Source organism: Nicotiana tomentosiformis, chromosome 8 (assembly GCF_000390325.3).
Source record: "Nicotiana tomentosiformis chromosome 8, ASM39032v3, whole genome shotgun sequence".
NCBI lineage: Eukaryota > Viridiplantae > Streptophyta > Magnoliopsida > Solanales > Solanaceae > Nicotiana > Nicotiana tomentosiformis.
The window spans coordinates 43,590,566-43,609,971 of record NC_090819.1 but is presented as its reverse complement, the minus strand read 5'-3'; the positions used below and the strand labels follow the sequence as shown (position 1 = coordinate 43,609,971).

Genomic DNA, 19,406 nt, shown 5'->3' with positions numbered 1-19,406 from the left:
CAGTCCGATCTTAGAGGTAGTACTTGCCAAAATTAGGCAAGTACCCAAGTAATACCATAAATGGGCGACCAATAATGAGAGGATACAAATAAGGTAAGTAGATCAGAGATTGATTCCATTTCTACGTTGAAATTAGAGAGAAATTAGGAGGCGGCTACTCGGGTTTATAGAAGAGGGGGAGGAGGGGGGAGTTGAGATAGTTTAGGGGCGGTTGGGTGGAGGAAATGGATAAGCGTTTCAGGGTAAGGGGATAAGGAGATTGTTAGGTTTATTATGGGCCGTTGATCATTTATGATCAACGACCAAGATCAAAGGGGAATGGGGTGGGTTATTTGGACGGGTCCTGACCGGGTTAGAGAGAAATGGTCATTTGTCTTGGGCTCAGGTTCATTGGGCTAGTGGTTTTGACCAGTTTGGTCCGAAAATTGGCCTTTACTTGGGCCAGATTTTAAAATGCAAAAGATTAATTAAAAATAAGTTTTTATAATGACTAATAAATAATAAAAATGTTATTTATGAAATAAAATTCTTAAAAAACAATTATAAAAATATAGAATGCTATTTTGACATAAATAATATAGTAAACGCAATTATTTGTAGAATATAGACTATTATTGCAAATAATGTGAATAATAAGTAAAATGTAAATATAATTATATACAATGAAGTAAATAATTATAGAGTACGCATATGGGTATAAAAAATTAATTTAAAATACTCAAAATAATTTGAAGGAGTAATTAATAAATATTTAACAAATAAAAATGAAAGAAATCAATTTGTAAAGCTTTAAAATTTTTTAAAGCTCTATAAATTGGGTGGTAATTCAAAATATTATTTTGAAAGTATATGGAATACTTTAAAAAATATGAGCACAAAATTGAGTATCAACAAACATGATTAACTTACTTTATATACTTTTAAAGAGGATCTCATTTTCGAGCTTACATCAATTGACTTACGACGTACTTTTACGTACGTAAACATGGGTGATGGTAGGCTATAATCTCATGTTTTAGTCGCTTATCGCACTCTAATTCACTGCACTTTAATTGAGTTGGAGCTTTAATCCCTAATGTTTTGCACTAATTGTGTGTTTTATGCCTTCAAGGACTGTGTTTCTGGGGCCTGTCAGGAAAAAGCACTAATGCTACGCACGGTGCGGCGCATGAAACGAAATAAGTTTGCAATTTTTCCTAGTTCGGCTAGAAAATGGTGATTTCATTTGGGCTCGACCCTACTTGGTATAAATAAATAAAAATATGGTATTTTCTGGACTTTTGACACATCTAAGACCTAAGGAGGCTAGAGAGAAGGTGGAGAAGCCAAAGAAGAAGGAATTCATCATTCAATCCTCATTCAAGATAAGAGTTTGGATCGTTTAATGCGTTTCTTTATATTTGTGATGAATTACTCCATATCTATGGAATAGTTCTCTTTAGGGATTGATGGATTTGGTGTTTTGATTATTGTTTGGGGATATTAACTCTAGTTTTTATGTATTGAATTATTTTGGGTGATTTAATTATTGCATCTATATTCACATGTTGATGTAATCGAGAGAGGCATAACTTGTGATGTTTTCGCATTATCTTGTTGGTTGAATTTATTGATTCTTCTTAGTAATCGAAAGAGGCTAGTTGAATTATTGTTTAGATCTAGTTAGGAGGATAATCGAAAGAGGTTCTCCTAAAAATTAGTCCACTTCAAATTCGTGCATATCTTCACCGAGCATAAATTGGTTCATATTATGAGGCTGAGACTTAATCGAGAGAGGAGTTTCTACTAAACGTTTGAACTAATAATTGAGTGAATTTGAGAGACTCACTTGAACATTAGAAGTGAATTAACAAGAGTTAAATCCCAGACATTTATCTTGCACCTATCCCATCAACCCCTATTTTCTCCCTTTGATATCTTCTTGCTTACTCTTGTTGCGATTGTCATTAGCCAATAGTTTAAGACTTTTAGTAAATTTTAGTTTTAAATCACACAACTCTAAATTGTTGAACATCTTGGATAGCAATTAAAACTAGAAGCTACGAAAATACTGTTTAAATCCAATCTCCATGGATACGATATTTTCTATACTATATTTGACTAGCGAGCATAATTTAGGTGTGTGTTTTGAGCTCGTCAAATTTTGGTGTCGTTGCAAGGGATTGGCAGTCAATATTGTTTGAAATAGTTTGTATTGCTAATTCAGGAATTAGGTTTTAGTTTTTTTTCTTTGCTTTTTCCTTTTCTATTTTATTTTCTTTATTAGTTAACTTCTTTTCAAGATTTGTTTTGTAGTTCCTAATAAGTTGGAGAAGATACTGCATATATTGAACTCTAAATGCTGTGAAGATGGAGTGCAACCAGCCTAAGAAAAAAGTTGAATAGTTAGCAGCTGAATATTATCAGCGGTCTGCTATGTGTTTTAAATGCGGTAGAAATCATCTATGGGTTGACTATCAAGTAGGTATGTATTCCTCCTATGGTTCGTATTTTGGACAGTCTCACTCTTTTTCTAGTCCGTATAAGTATGAGGATTCATATGGGCATAATCTTGACTCTGGTTGGGATGAATACCCTTATTATAATTGGAATGGAAGCGAAGTGAGACAACCACCTCAAGGGGAGAATGGTAGTTTGGAAGAGCTTGTGTATAGGTTTATAAATAAGCCGGTAGAGAGATTTACATAAGATGATGAAGCCATGAACAACCTAACAATGCAAGAAAGTCAAATAATAAGTATACTTTCAGAATGCTCATTGCATTGTGATGGTGAATATATGGAGGAGATACCCTGTGAGAATGAGCCTACCCAAGAGGATGAGCATCCACACAGAGATCTTTTAACTGTTCAAGATGACTCTGATTCAACTGAGATAATTGAAAATAAGGCTGTGGTTGAGTGTGAAGCAACGGAAGAATAGTTCAAACCCCCATCCACCTTTCCATATTTGCAACAGTTGGTAGAAGAGAATGAGAAACAAATAGTCTTGGACATACTAGAGGAATATTCACTTGACCTTTCTTCTTGGTTTTCTTATTCTAACCTTGATCATGTGGATTTTATTTTTGGGAATTTACAGGAATGTATGGATTGATCCTATGAAAGAATGCAAAAACAAGTTAAGGATCATCATTAATGAGCAATTTACTGCTCAAGATGAGGACAACAAAGAAAGAAAAGAGCAGGTCTTGCAGGTATCCTCAGAAGAATTGGGTTTAATGGGCTCCATAAAGAATCCCAAGGAGCGAAAACGAGAAATGAACTCATAATTAGGGGCGGAGTTCATAAGTTCTCGAAAAAGAAGAAAATTCAGGAAAGTTCCCTTTAACTTATGCTTTTTAATTGTGTGTCATGGGGACATGCCACAACTTAAAGTGTGGGTTAGGGTGATAATTATATGTTGTATGTTGTATGTATGTTAGTTTTAGTTTTTGTAAAATTAAAAAAAAAACAGAAAATTTCTAAAATTTTTGACTTTTCATGATGATGGATATAATTCGACAAGTTTTCGAGGGATTTAAGTCAAAAGAAAAAGACAAAAAGATTTTCTTTTGTTAGGTAGTGTAATAATTTCCCTTTTGTTTTTCTTTGTGCCGCGGTTCTTTTCTAAAGGTTTTGTTTGAACCGGGTATAGTTAGTTTTTGTTTTTAGAAGTAGGAAACCTTGTGCTATGATATGAATTAGAAGCAATGTCTCTTGACTTTATCATGCAGTGAGAATAGTGAGTGCTTTAGTTGTGATGCTTAGGTTCAGTTTTTGACTCTTGCATAATCACCTTAAATTGTATAAGTTTAACTTTGCTTAACTGCTTTGACTAGAGAGTCTTGATAATCCAATCTTGAGTGAGTTATGTGCCATGTGTGTGTGAGGTTTTTGTGTGATTCTGTGCATTGCATTTGATGTCTAGAACTTGCCCCGTGTATTTGCAAAGCAAAATAGTAGTTTTATTCAGTCGTGGACGTTATATAGGCATTTCTTTGTTGAGCCAATTATATGCTTTTACCCACCTAATTGTTATGTATCGTAGTTAACCCCATTGAGCTTGTAATCCTGATTTTTTTGGCAACCACATTACAAGCCTTACCCATTTATTTGAATTGACTATCTTTTTGAATCATTTACATCTCGTGAGCACTTGAATTTGTTATGAATTTGTAAAAGTTAAAGTGTGAGGTGGTTGGTTTGGCTTTTGAGTGGAACTATTGAAATAGGAGAAAGGTGCACTGTTTTGAAAAAATAAGAGCCACTTGAATTGAAAAAGAAAAAGAAAAAATAGTGGTATTGTTGTGCAAATATTCTTTGATAGTGGTAACTCTTGATGTAATTGTGCTTAAAGAAGTTGGGAGTTAATATACATGGATGAAAAGGTGGATTCTTAGTTTGACATAAGTGTGGGGTTTTGAATATTAAAAATGTATGTATTAAAGTGCTTAGAGAGGTGTAGTCACTCTTATATCTAAATGTATCCTACCCGTCCCGCAGCCTACATTACAATCAATTAAAGTCCTACTTGATCCTTGACTGAATGAGCTCAATTAGTAGAGTAGTACACTACGGGCAAGCCTATGGTTCATCTTTTGTGTCATATGAATGTTATTTATGAAAGTGAGTGAATTCTTTCTATCTTGAGTTCCTAGTTGTTCTTAATGTCTATTGTGTGTGGAACTACTCTCTATTGTTATGTGAGGGCACTTAATTCATGTAGGAAAGGTAATGCTTGACCTCTATGTTAGAGTGAGTAAGTTTTAAATAGTGCATGATACTTGTGAGTCAAATATTGAGGTGAAGATGTTACACTATTGTGCTTAGTCTATTTTAAATATTCTGGGTATAATGAGTTAGGAGAGTTGTTTAAAAAGGTTGTGTCTATATGAAGTGTAGTTTGATTGCTCGAGGACGAGAAATGGTTTAAGTGTGGGGTATTGATGGTAGGCTATAATCTCATTTTTTGTCGCTTATCGCACTCTAATTTACTGTACTTTAATTGAGTTGGAGCTTTAATCGCTAGTGTTTTGCACTAATTGTGTGTTTTATGCCTTGTAGGAGTGATTTCGATCTATGTAGATGTTATGGAATCAATTCAAGCTATTCTGGAGCTTTGAAGTCTGAGTAAAAGCCCAAGGATTAAGTTGGGATCGTGTTCGGGGATCAACGGATGATAGCGCACTTTAAGAACGAAACGAAGAATCGAGCAGGCATATTGCGTAGTGTCCTGTAAAATGCACATAAGCTTTTGCTCAGAAATCCATTTGGGCTCCACAATATATCGCTGGAAAGATATTTAAAAGGGCTACAACTTTCATGTTTTACATTTTCCCAAATTCCCAACTAGTGCAGCGCACAGTGCGACGCACAATGAGACACATCAGTGTAAAAATCTGCAGAAAATGTCAAACTTCAGATACTGGGTTTTTGGGGTCTGTCAGGAAAAAGCACTAATGTTACGCACAATGCGACGCATGAAAGACCATAAGTTTGCAATTTTTTATATTTCGACTAGAAAAGGATGATTTCGTTTGGGCCCGACCCTACTTGGTACAAATACATGGAAACATCGTATTTTCTGGACTTTTGACACATCTAAGACCTAAGGAGGCTAGAGAGAAGGTGGAGAAGCCAAAGCACAAGGAATTCATCATTCAATCCTCTCTCAAGACAAGAGTTTGGATCGTTTTATGCTTTTCTTTATCTTTGTGATGAATTACTCCATATCTATAGAGTAGTTCTCTTTAGGGATTGATGGATTTTGTGTTTTGATTATTTTTTGTGTATATTAACTTTAGTTTTTATGTATTGAATTATTTTAGTTAATTTAATTATTGCATCTATATTCACATATTCATGTAATCGAGAGAGGCATAACTTGTAATGTTTTTGCATCATCTTGTTCGTTGAATTCATTGATTATTTTTAGTAATCAAAAGAGACTAGTTGAATTATTGTTTAGACCTAGTTAGGAGGATAATCGAAAGAGGTTCTCCTAAAGACCAGTCCACTACGAATTCGTGCATATCTTCACAGAGCATAAATTGGTTCATATTGTGAGGTTGAGACTTAATCGAGAGAGGAGTTTCTACTAAACATTTGAACTAATAATTGAGTGAATTCGAGAGACTCACTTGAACATTAGAAGTTAATTAACGAGAGTTAAATCCCAGACAATTATCTTGCACCTATCCAATCAACCCCTATTTTCTCCCTTTGATATCTTCTTGCTTACTCTTGTTGCGATTGTCATTAGCCAATAGTTTAGACTTTTAGTAAATTTTAGTTTTAAATAACAAAACTCTAAATTGTTGATCATCTTGGATAACAATTAAAACTAGAAGCTACGAAAACACTGTTTAAATCCAATCCCCGTGGATACAATATTTTCTATACTATATTCGACTAGCGAGCATAATTTAGGTGTGTGTTTTGAGCTCGTCGATGTGGTGTAACAAATAAAGTCCCAAATTTACATCAATTCTCGAATAGCACTTATATGAAGGCTTCTATAGAGTCTAAAATATCTATGCATGATGAAGTTTCAACATATGCATCAGTCGATACTCTCCAAATGTCCAATAATCCACTAAGAAGTCCCACGCATATGTAAAATTTATGAATGCACATAAGTCTATGATATGCATGAATGTTTCTACATGTGTCTAGGACTTCAATGCTTGCTCACGGCTCAACCATAACCAATATCCAACACATCCCATGTGCTCCAACATAATGTAACATGTCCCATATGCTCCAACACGATTTAGCACGCCTTACGTAATCCAACACGATATGCATATCACTGTGCTCATAGATATAACATGAGTAATCACCTGACTCCAGAGGGACACATCCATATCTAAGTGGCGCACGACAGGAACCGTGTACCATAACAATATGAATATCATAATAACCGCACAACAAAAAACTCGTGCTATAACAATATCAATATCACAATAATTTCATAGCAAAAACCTCATTCCATAACAATACCAATGCACTCATAAAGTCCCAATATGCCATAAGTATACCAATCTGTATCAATATCTCCATCTCTAAGGATGTATAGATATGTTCAAGTAATAATCAACAATATGCACAAGGACACACTAAATAAGGATGTGGATGTGTGTTTATTTTAATAATGTATGACTATGACTAAATCAAGTACATCGGCAATCTAAAAATTATCCCATTATGCTCAAATAAGCATCAAAAGCCTAGACATGATCTCTAGCCAATAAGAAAGCTCAGGTAATCATACAAAGAATTAAAACATATCACACGTAGATCATGTATCAAAACAAGGCATAACGAAGTCTAAAATCTACACCGAGCATGATATAACCTCGGTGACCACATATACGCTCGTCACCTCCCATATACATCACCCCCAAACACATAGCATGTGGCATATAATTTTATTTTAGGAAAATATTCCATCAAGTTGAGAAAGATACATGTCACGAAAATAATCTTCCATCGTAGGATGTGTGACAACATCTAGTCCCTACGACTAGGTCAGCCTAACATACATTGAGAAATAATGAAAATAATAATAGAACTTCAAATTTAAAACCAGCCAGCTATTATAAAAGAAACCCCATAATACAACTGGCAATAACTCCCAAAATATGGTGACACTGAGTCATAAGCTCTACACGAGTCTACAAAATATCTATAATACGTCACTATCTAAATAAAGAGTATACAATAGAAAACAAGTACATATGGTGACTCCAAGGCCTGCGAATGCCGTCAGGTATACTTTGAAGTCTCCGGTCTGGAAGCTCTACTCACTTGAGCCTAGCCTGGTATGCGGTACCTGGATCTGCACAAAAAGATGTGCAGAATCCTTGTATTAGTACACCACAACGGTACCTACTAAGTACCAAGCCCATCCTCGGTATAGTAGTGACGAGGTCGGGTGAAGACATCTACTAGGATAAAATAAATAAATTGAACAAGTATAATACAGTCTAAGAATGAACACGAAAAAATATGGCAATAAAGAAATACAACAAGATAGACTACAACTAAATCTAAAGCACTAATTGCAACCAGGAAGGAACACGTCATAAGAACATGAAGGAAACAATGTGGACAAATACAATAGAAGTAAATGCGAGATAACAATAAGAATCACAACCAAGGTACCGCCTCGTATTCTCATTTCACAATCAAAATCACAATCTTTCCTTATCTCACCACGGGAGCCTTATATTTAGTTTTGAAAAATCATTTTTTACGAAATAGCTACCCGTGTTTTAGCCCACCTTATCACACCGTGTGGCTTCAAGTAGTTCCCCCACTAGCAACACGCGTATCAAGCCTACCTTATCTCACATCACGCGTATTAACCACTATCCTTATACCACCGCATGCGTATCAATACCACAACATATCCCAACTCGCACCTTAAGTGCCCAAATACCACAACTTACCAAAAGAATCAACAATAACAATGTTTCCACAACAAATAGCGCATGGCTCAACCACAATGTGTACAAGATTCTCAACAATAGCAATTGAAAGTAAATAGCTCAAAAAGAATGGTACTTCAACAATTTACAACTTTGCCTCAATGTGATCACGTCTTTAACAACTTCAACACCAAAACTCAACAAATAGATATTCCCAAAAATAACAACTTCAAGTAAAGTAACTCAACAGTCAATAATTAACAAGGCAATAAGGAAACAGTAACTTCAACTAAGCATGTAAGGGCAGATAATAAGTAAGAGATGGGACAAGTATTAACAATGTCAAATAAAGCATGTAAGGATAAATTAACGATGATAGATATGACATGTTATGACAATTCGATTAAGGCATAAAAAGAATCTACTTAGATTAAACCGATCAATTACCACATATAGCTCGTGTACCTACTCGTCACCTTGCGCACATGGCTTTCATGTACCATAGATGACACAAAACAACTCCAATCCTAAGGGGTAATTTTCCCACACAAAGTTAGGCAAGATACTTACCTCAAACACGCTAACTCAAAAGATGAAGAATGGCAACAAACCTTTCATCTGCCCCCTTTTCTTCCAGTTGTTCCGCTTATGCGGACCAATAGCCGCATCTGTGTCTCCGTACTTACTGAAATTCCATCGCAAGTGCAATTTGCACTTATGCCAGGACCTTCTACTTAAGCGGTTCCGCTTCTGTGGACCATGGCTCGATTCTGCGAGCTCGCTTCTATGAGCCCGCTTCTGCGAAGGAAGGACTGCACCTGCGGTCCTAGCCCACCTAGCCCAAAGTCCCTTATGCGTCTCTCGGGCAGCATCTGCGGTGCCGCACCTGCGGCCCAAAATGTGCAGGTGCGATTGCACCAGATCTTCAGCTGGGCAGATTTCCTGCCAAGTCTCAAATGGTTCCGGATTCATTCTGAATCATATCCAGGCCCCCCCGGACCCCCTCCAAGCACACCATCAAGTTCCAAAACATAAAACAAACCTACCCGAGGCTTAAAATCACATAAACAACATTGATTCTAAGAATCACAACCCAATTCAAACCTATTGAAATCATGAACATTCAACTTCCAAACTTCTCAACCTTCCAAACCTTCAACTTTATAACTTTCTCCAATTCAAGCCAAACCGACATACTGACCTCCAAATCAATATCCGAACGCGTGCCTAAGTCTAAAATCACCATACAAAGCTATCAGAACTATCAAAACTCCATTCCTGAGTCGTCTACACAAAAGTCAAACTCCGGTTAACTCTTTCAACTTAAGCTTCCAACTTTGTGACTAAGTGTCCCAATTCACTCCGAAACTCACCCGAAACCAAACCAACCACCCCGACAAGTCACATGACCATAATATAATATAGAGGAGGCAATAAATAGGGGAACATGGCTATAATACTATAAATGAATGCCAGATCATTACATCCTCCCCCTCTCAAGCAAACATTTGTCCTCGAACGAGTATAGAGACATGCCTGAAGTGATAAAAAGATGAGGATAAAGGCTATGCATATCATGATCGGTCTCACAAGTTTCCTCCTTGACTGGTTGACCTCTCCACTGAACCTTTACTGAAGCAATGCTCTTTGACCTCATGTTTTGTACCTGCTTGTCCAAGATGGCTACTAGCTCCTCAACATAAGACAAATCCTTGTCTAATTGGACTGAACTTGAATCTAGAACATGGGACATATCATCGTGATACTTTCAGAGCATACAAACATAGAACACCAGATGAACTACAGATAGACTAGGTAGTCATGTAAGGTTGTAGGCCACCTCTCCCACTCTCTAGGCTCAACTTTCCTTTCTTCCCGAACCTCATCACACCCTTCATAGGTGAAACCCGGAGCAATACTCTCTCTCAAACCATGAATGCAACATCACTAACCTTCCGATCTGCATAACACTTCTGTCTGGATTGGGTTGTATGAAGCCAGTCCAACATCAACTTGACCTTTTCCAAGGCATCTCGAACCAAATTCGTGCCTAATAACTTAGCCTCTCCCAGATCAAACCAACCAACTGGAGAACAATATCGTCTCCCATATAGGGCCTTATAAGGATCCATCTGAATACTCGATTGGTAGCTATTGTTTTAGGAAACCTCTACAAGTGGAAAAAATGGATCCTAAGAACCCCCGTAATCCATAACACAGGCACGAAGCATATCCTCCATTATCTGAATGGTATGCTCGGACTGTCTGTCCGTATGGGGGGATGTTATACTCAACACAACCCATGTGCCTCACTCACGCTGTATGGAAATCAAGAAGTGTGATATAAATTGTGTGCCGTTGTCAGAGATGATGGATATCGGCACGCCATGAAGTCAAACAATCTCGCGATAAACCTGAGCCAGCTGCTCTGATGAATAGGTAGTCACTACCGGAATGAAAGGAGCCGGCTTGGTCAACCTATCCACAATCACCGATACAGAGTCAAATTTCTTTTGAATTTGTGGGAGCCCAACAATGAAGTCCATGGTAACAGACTCCTATTTCCACTCGGGAATATCAAGTTTCCGAAGCAACCCCTCCTGGCCTCTGGTGCTCATACTTCACTTGCTGCCAATTTAGGCACCGAGCTAGATACTCCACTATATCTTTATTCATTATTCTCCACCAATAAAGCTGCCTCAAATCCTAATACATCTTAGCGTTATCCGGATGAATGAAGTACTGAAAATTGTGGCCCTCTAGAAGAATCAACTCACGTAGACCATCCACATTGGGCACATATAATTGGCCCTGCATCTATAACACACCATCATCTCCGATAGAAACCTCATTGGTATCGCCGTGCTGTACCGTGTACTTGAGGACAAGCAAATGGGGGTTGTCATACTGATGCTCTCTGATGCAATCATACAAAGAAGAACGAGAAAGCACGCAAGCAAGAACCTGATTGGACTCCGAAACATCCAATCTAAGAAACTGGTTGGCCAATGAGTGATCGTCTAAGGCTAGTGACATCTCTAGTGTTGGTAGATATGCTGAACTGCCCAAGCTCTCCGCCTTTCGACTCAAGATATCAGCCACTATATTGGTCATCCCGGGATGATATAGAATAGTGATATCATAGTCCTTAAGCAACTCTAACCACCTCCACTGCTGCAAATTAAGATCCATCTGTTTGAAAAGATGTTAGAGACTTCGGTGGTCTATATAGACCTCACAAGGGACACTGTACAAATAGTGCAGCCAAATCATCAAGGCATGAACAATAGATGCCAACTCCAAGTCGTGGACAAGATAATTCTTCTCATGAACCTTCATTTGCATAGACGTGTAGGCAATCACCCTACCGTCATGCATCAACACCGCACCAAGGCCAACACGTGATGCATCACATTACACAGTGTACGACCCCAAACCCGTATGCAATACTAATACTGGGGCTGAAGTCAAAGCAGTCTTTAGCTTTTGAAAGATCTACTCACCTTAAGGAAGGACAAAACCCTGCTAGGAACATAATCCAAATTACCCCTCCACTTCAAGAACCAGTCCATGCCCATGATAACGTCAACGTCTACCATACTGAGCAATAATAGATCAACTCTGGTCACAAAATCACCAATAACAACTAAACACGACCGATATACACAATCAACAACATTAGAATCTATCACAAGAGTGGTCACATAAACAGTAAAACTCGAAGAATCACAAGATATCCCCAAATACAGAGCAAAGTAGGATGATACATATGAGAAAGTGGATCCTGGATCAAATAAGACTGATTCATCTCTTAGACAAACCGAAACAATACCTGTAATAACTGCATCTTATGCAACCTCCTTCGTCCTACCCGTAAAAGCATAACATCTGGCCTGGCCTCCCCCTCAAGGGCGACCCCTACCCGCCTGAGCTCCACCTCTAGCTGGCTGTGGTGGTGGAGCGGCAACTAGAGCAGTAACTACGGCCTAAGAGGTTTGGGGACGTTGTGGAATAAGTGGAGCCTGAGTAGTCAGTGGGGGTGCACCCTTACTAATTCTGGGGCAGTCCCTCACCATATGATGAGTGTCACCACACTCAAAACAAGCTCTCGGAGGACGTGGCTGCTGAAACTGGCTCGGGCCTGGTCGGCTGGACTGATTGCTGAAAGCATCCCGTGTAGGAGGTGCACTAGACAGTGGCGGTTCATAATGGGAAACCTGAGGCCTGGAAGTAACCGGAGTATCACTAGAAGTTAGAAGTGCAGAATGAACTAGACGACTCACTTAGCCTCTACCATGACGGGTTACAACTGGGGCACGGACACCACTATATCTGCAAGAATCTCGAGGCCTTTTGGCCTCAATGTCCTCTCTCTCACGACCCCGCATACCCTCCAATCTCTGTGCTATCTCTACCACCTACTGATATGGGGTATCTATCTCCAACTCTTGAGCCATGATGAATCTAAGCCCCTCGATAAATTGACAGACCAACTCTCTAACTGTAGAAACCAAGGGAGGTGCATGTCTGGAAAACTCACTAAATCTGACAGCATACTCTGACACTATCATGGTACCTAGCGCAACTGCTCAAACTCCGTGCTCCATGCATCCCCAAGGATCTAGGGAACAAACTCTCTTAAGAATATCTCTAAAAATTGAGCCCATGTGAGTGAAGCTGCATCGGCCGGGCTACCCTCCTCGTAAGCCCGCCACCACTGATAAGCTGCTCCAGACAGCTGGAATGTAGTAAAAGCAACCTCGCTCATCTCAACAATATCTATGGTGCGGATACTACGGTGGCACTTCTCTAGGAAACCTTGTGCATCCTCTATAGCTAGGCCGTTGAAAGCAGTAGGATGGTACTTCTTATACCTCTCAAGTCTAAGCTGCTCCTCCTGAAATGCTATTGCCCTAATCTTGGGCTGAACTGGAACAACCGGCTGCACTGGTATAACCTCTAGAACCTTGTCAACATGGATCCGCTACTCTGGGGTACGGGCCGCGAGAGTCTGAGCTCCTCCCCAGCCTGAGATGTGGTTGGTGCAAGTGGAATCAAACCTGCCTGAGCTAGAGTACCAAACATGCTCAAGAACTGTGTGAGGGTCTCCTGGAGTGCAGGGGTGGCAACAGGCCCCTCAGGTGCCTGCCCCCTACTGCAGCTACTGGTGGCTCCTTTGTCGCAGCTCAGGCAGGTGCTCTGGCTACACCAAGTGCCCCTCCTCGGGCTTTGCCACGGCCCCAGCCTCTCGCGGGCCAGCAGGGGGCGCGAGTGTCTTATCATGGATCCAGTGGTGCGTTTCATCACTATTTGTGAGAGAATAGAAAGACAAAAATTCAGAATTTTCGAAGTCAATAAATTCACACAATAAGCAATCAAATAAGTGAAGTTTCCTAACAGTTCAATAGTCGCAAGACTCTACTAAATGCGCTTATGACTCGTAACATCTATGAACCTAGAACCATGATACGAACTTGTCACGACCCCAATCTCCCACCGTATGATGTCATGATGGCACCTAGTCCCTAAGACTAGGTAATACTAACATACATGGAGAAATAATAGAAATAATAATAAAACTTCAAATTTAAAACCAACCAGCTATCATAAAAGCAACTCCACAATACAACTGACAATAACTCCTAAAATCTGGTGAGATTGAGTCATAATATCTACATGAGTATACGGAACATCTCTAATATGTCACCATCTAAATAAGGAGTATGCAATAGAAAAACAATGACAGAGGGTGACTCCGAGGCCTGCGAATGCCGGTATGTATACCTTGATGTCTCTGTTATGGAAGCTCAACTTATTGGTGCCTAGCCTGGTATGAGGTACCTGGATTTGCACAAAAGGATGTGTAGAAGTATTTTATGAGTACATCATAATGGTACCCAGTAAGTACCAAGCCTAACCTCGCTAGAATAGCGACGAGGTCGGGTCAAGACACCTACTAGGATAAGAAAAAGAAATTGAACAAGTATAATGCAGTGTATGAATGAACACGAGGAAAATGAGGCAATAACAAAAAATCACAACCGAGGTACCGTCTCATAATCTCATTTCAAAATCACAATCACAATCTAACCTTATCTCACTGCGGGAGCCTTACATTTAGTTTTGAAAAATCATTTTTCCCATAACTACCCGCATTTTAGCCCACCTTATCACACCGCGTGGCTTCAAGTAGTTCCCCTACTAGTAATACACGTATCAAGCCCACCTTATATCACCGCATGTATATCAACCCCTCTCCTTATACCACCGCATGCGTATCAATATCACAACATATCATAACTCGCACCTCAAGTGCCCAAATAACACAACTTGTCAAAATAATCAACAATAACAATGTTTCCACAACAAATAGCCCATGGCTCAACTACAATGTGTACAAGAGTCTCAATAATAGCAACTGAAAGAAAATAGCTCAACAAGAATGGTATTCCAACAATTTATAGCTTTGCCTCAATGTGATCACGACTTTAACAACTTCAACACCAAAACTCAACAAATAGATATTCCTAGAAATAACAACTTCAAGTAAAGTAACTCAACAATCAATAATTAACAAGGCAATAAGGAAACAGTAACTTCAACTAAGCATGTAAGGGAAGATAACAAGTACGAGACGGGACAAGTATTAACAATGTCAAATAAAGCATGTAAGGATGGATTAACGATGATAGATATGACATGTTATGACAATCCGATTAAGGCATGAAAAGAATCTACTTACCTTAAACTGGTCAGTTACCACATATAGCCCATGTACCCACTCTTCACCTTGAGTATATGGCTTTCACGTACCACAAATGACACAAAACAACTCCAATCCTAAGGAGTAATTCCCCACACAAAGTTAGGCAAGATACTTACCTCAAAAATGCTAACTCAATCCACTAGTAAGCCTTTTCCGCGAATATCCGACTCGAATCTTGCCAAAATAACTTTATACCTTCAATACAAACCATAGAAAACTATTCCAGATAATAAAGTTACAATCTTTAAAGAAAATCAAAAAGTCAATTCAAAAGGTCAACCATGGGCCCGCATCTCGGAACTCGACCAACCATTCAAAATCCGAACACCTATTAAATAACGAGACCAATCATACTAAAATTATTCAATTTCGACCTCAAATCGACCTTCATATCCTCAAAATATAGTTTATGAATGTTTTCACAAATTTTCCTAATTTTTCCAACTCAAAACACTTATTAAATGGCAAAAATAATGATGGATTCATGTATAGTAATCAAATCTTATTCAAATCACTTAACCCGATCAACTCCTTTAAAATCTCTCTCAAAATCGCCCAAAACAAAAGTCTCTAACTCAAAAGATGAAGAATGGGAACAAACCCTCGATCTGCCCCTTTTCTGCCAAGTGGTTCCACTTCTGCGGACCAATAGCCGCATCTGGGTCACCGCACCTGTGGAAATTCTGTCGCAGGTGCGTTTTTTACTTATGCCACGACCTTCCATTTCTGCGGTCACAAACCGCTTCTGCGGACGATGGCTCTCTTTTGCGAGCCCGCTTTTGCGAAGAAAGGACCGCATCTACGGTCACAACGCACCTAGCCCAAAGTAGCTTTTGCGGCTCTCGGGCCGCTTCTGCAGTATCGCACCTGCGGCCCAAAATGCGCAGATGCGATTGCACCAGATGTTCCGCTGGGAAATTTCCTACCAAGTCTCAAATGGTTTCGGATTTAATCTGAATCATAACCGGGGCATCCAGGATACCATCCAAGAACGCCATCCAGTTCTAAAACACATAACGAACCTACCTGAGGCCTAAAATCTCATAAATAACATCGATTCTACGAATCGAAACCCAATTCAAACCTATTGAAACCATGAACATCCAACTTCCAAAACTAATGCCGATTCATACCAAACCAACTCCGATTGACCTCAAATTTTGCACCAAAGTCATAAATGACACAACAGACCTATTTCAATTTTCGAAATAAAAATTTGACCCCGATATCAATAATATAAACTCTCAGTGAAATTTCTCAACCTTCCAAACCTTCAACTTTCTAACTTTCTCAAATTCAAGTGAAAATGACCTACGGACCTCCAAATCAATATCTGAACATGCTCCTAAGTCCTAAATCACCATACAATGCTATCAAAACCATCTAAACTCCATTATGAAGTCATCTACACAAAAGTCAAACTTCGGTCAACTCTTTCATCTTTAGCTTCCAATATAAAATATATGAGGCAATAAATAGGGAAGGGGGCTAAAATACTCAAAACAATCAGCTGGGTCGTTACAATACCTTCTCAGGGCTAGTCCTTTGCCGCAAATCCCACCTTTTTGTATGTTCTTGACCTCCAATTACCCAAAACCTAGTTAAATATCATTCATGAAAGTCAAAAAATGCTTAAGGAAGCATTCTCAATCAATAAAGCTTTAATCTTTGAAAAAATTCTAAAAAGTCAACAAAATTCAACTTGGCCCTCGCAAAACTCGCAACCAAGACCAAGTGCCCATGAACCATTCATCTCTAAATCCAAATATATAATTTATTCTAAAATTCGACTTCAATTTCATATTCAAATCTCCAAAATTCACCATCTTAAGTTTCAAGCCAAAAACTGAATTTCTGCTATTCAAACCCTTGATTTAGGTGTAATAATCAATGCGGAGTCACAATATATAATCAAATATAATGTAAACATACTTATCCATGAATTTTGAGTGAATTCCTCTTTCAAAATCGTCTCAATCCAAGTTCCATAGCCCCAAAAATCGTGAAATGAGCTTATAAAAAAATAATACCCAATATAGAATATGAATCTGGTGGATAAAAGTGCATGTCTTATAGCTAAATATCCCAAATCTGGTCATTAAAAGTGCGCACAATAACCTGTTTGCTCCAGACATGTTTTTGCATTTTAAAATATGATCCGAGTGGTTCGAAACTCACCTGAGCCCCCCCCCCCCCAAGACCCCATCCAAACATTCAAACAAGTCCAAAAACACTATACAAACTTGTGAAATGTCTCAAAACACATACCGAATCACCACATCTAAGAATCAAAAGTCAAAGCACACATAGAAGCTCTCTTAAGTCATAAAGTCCTCATTCATTCAAAAGAGCGTCTGAGTCACACTTAGACATCTCAAATTATTTTCAGATTTTGCATACAAGTTCAATTCAACTATATAGATCTATTCAAATCTCAGAACACCAATCAGAGTCCGATAACTTTAAAGTTAACTCTTGATCAAACTTATGAACTCATAAGTTCTTCATATTTCCAACTTTCGACAAATGATGTTGCATTCTTCTAGAAACATCCAAAGCCCAATCCGAACATACGTACAAGTACAAAATCATCATAAAAATATACCAGAAACATCAAAAAAAATATTCATCATCATAACAATATACCAGAAACATCAAAAAAAATATTCTGAGCCCGTTTATCAAAAAGTTAATCTTTGGTCAACTTTTTCAACTTAAAGCTTCTATTTAGGAACTAAGTATTCTAAATCACACCCAAACCTCTAGGTAACAAAATAACTTACACCCGCAAGTCATAAAAATATCCAATGGACCTACAAAAAATCTCAAATTACAGAACGATATGCTGAAACTTTACATTCTCCCCTACTTACACACATGTTCGATCTTATGTCACCTTCACCCATATAAATCCATTAACACATCCTGACTGAAGATTCCTCTTTCAACCTTATCTTGTAAGCCTTTAAATCCAACTTTAATATCTGAAACATCCTCAAATATTCAATTGTTATATATATTCACTGTATCAATCCCAACAATCTGTATCGAGTCATAAATTTACTTCTATGATGTAATTACATGATATATCTAATAACTCATATACCCATACAAATATCTTCTGATCCCAATAACTGCTCATTTCAAAACCCGGTATCAGTAAAATACCTCATATTAAATAGATCTTTGTTGCAAGCCTTCACAACACCACAAATAATAAAAGAAACCTGTATAAATTCATGACCACCCATAATATCAATAAGTCATGGCTCTCTCTCATTTAGTAAGAACTATTGTCTGTTCTAGGCTTCCTAAAAGCATTCTTCTTCCAAATATACCTTATCCAAATCCGACCGTGCTAATTCTAGGCCTGTTAGCTTCATCAACCAATAAGTCATACCAAGTTCCACATAAAACCTTAACTATCATGGTATGTGTATCATACAAGCAATAACCCCAAATATAAAAAATCCATGGAAAAATAACTTATCGCCCAACGACTCCCTCTGATGGTGGTGTTCATTCTCAACAAAACTATGAGTATCTATATAACTTACTCCATCGGTGTGTTATGCAACAATTAAGCAAACTCAATGGAACTCAACTTGTTTACCAAGTCATCGATCATAACTGCCATACTCACATAGTGAGCTATCATTCTATCGAATCTGATGGTAGAAAGGATCCCATATAAATATAAACCTTTCTGGATGACAAATCCATATGACACCTTATGTTGTATAAGCCAATCTGACCCGCCGTAGAATGCACATCCTTAACAGTCCTACCAGTACATACCCAAATTGATTAAATATTTTTCTAAAGTAGGTAATAAGCCTTCCATAAGATAATAAGGACCCAATTTTTCTCTATGTTCCTCCATCAGTGCCATTCACTTGTGACCTGCTATAAATTTGTGGAACCCAATGCATCGAATATTCAAATCTTTGAGTCTCTAAAGTCTTTAGTTAACTTGTTCATCATCCCAATACACAAAAATAATACCAACAACCTCTTGAACCGTACTCCTTAAATATAATTTTACTATACTTAGGAAGACCACAGCACATCAAATACCATGAACCATGAGCTCCGTCAAGAAGAAATCTTCGCAAGTCAACCATCCAAGACACATACCACTAACTATCTAACCATTAACACACTTCTATGAATTCTAGTGACTCCTACCTGCCCATTCAAATACAACTATGAATTCGCACTGCGAGC

The 19,406-nt window shown here is 38.3% G+C and overlaps 1 protein-coding gene across 1 annotated transcript; it reads right to left on the bottom strand.

Moving 5' to 3' along the window:
• Positions 1-9,893: 9,893 nt before the first annotated feature.
• LOC138897391 (uncharacterized) lies at positions 9,894-10,959 on the bottom strand. The gene is made up of 2 exons (XM_070183357.1): positions 10,828-10,959; positions 9,894-10,178 (listed from the first exon to the last, which is right to left on the bottom strand). The coding sequence occupies exons 1-2, from the start codon at positions 10,957-10,959 to the stop codon at positions 9,894-9,896; spliced, it is 417 nt and encodes a 138-aa protein (XP_070039458.1).
• Positions 10,960-19,406: the final 8,447 nt, after the last annotated feature.

Bases quoted from the DNA above. Each gene is read 5' to 3' on its own strand.
- LOC138897391 (XM_070183357.1), bottom strand. From the start codon at position 10,959: ATGGACTTCATTGTTGGGCTCCCACAAATTCAAAAGAAATTTGACTCT. The intron at 10,179-10,827 runs GTTTATCGCGAG...ATGCTCTGAAAG, and splicing joins CATCAGAGCAGCTGGCTCAG to TATCACGATGATATGTCCCA.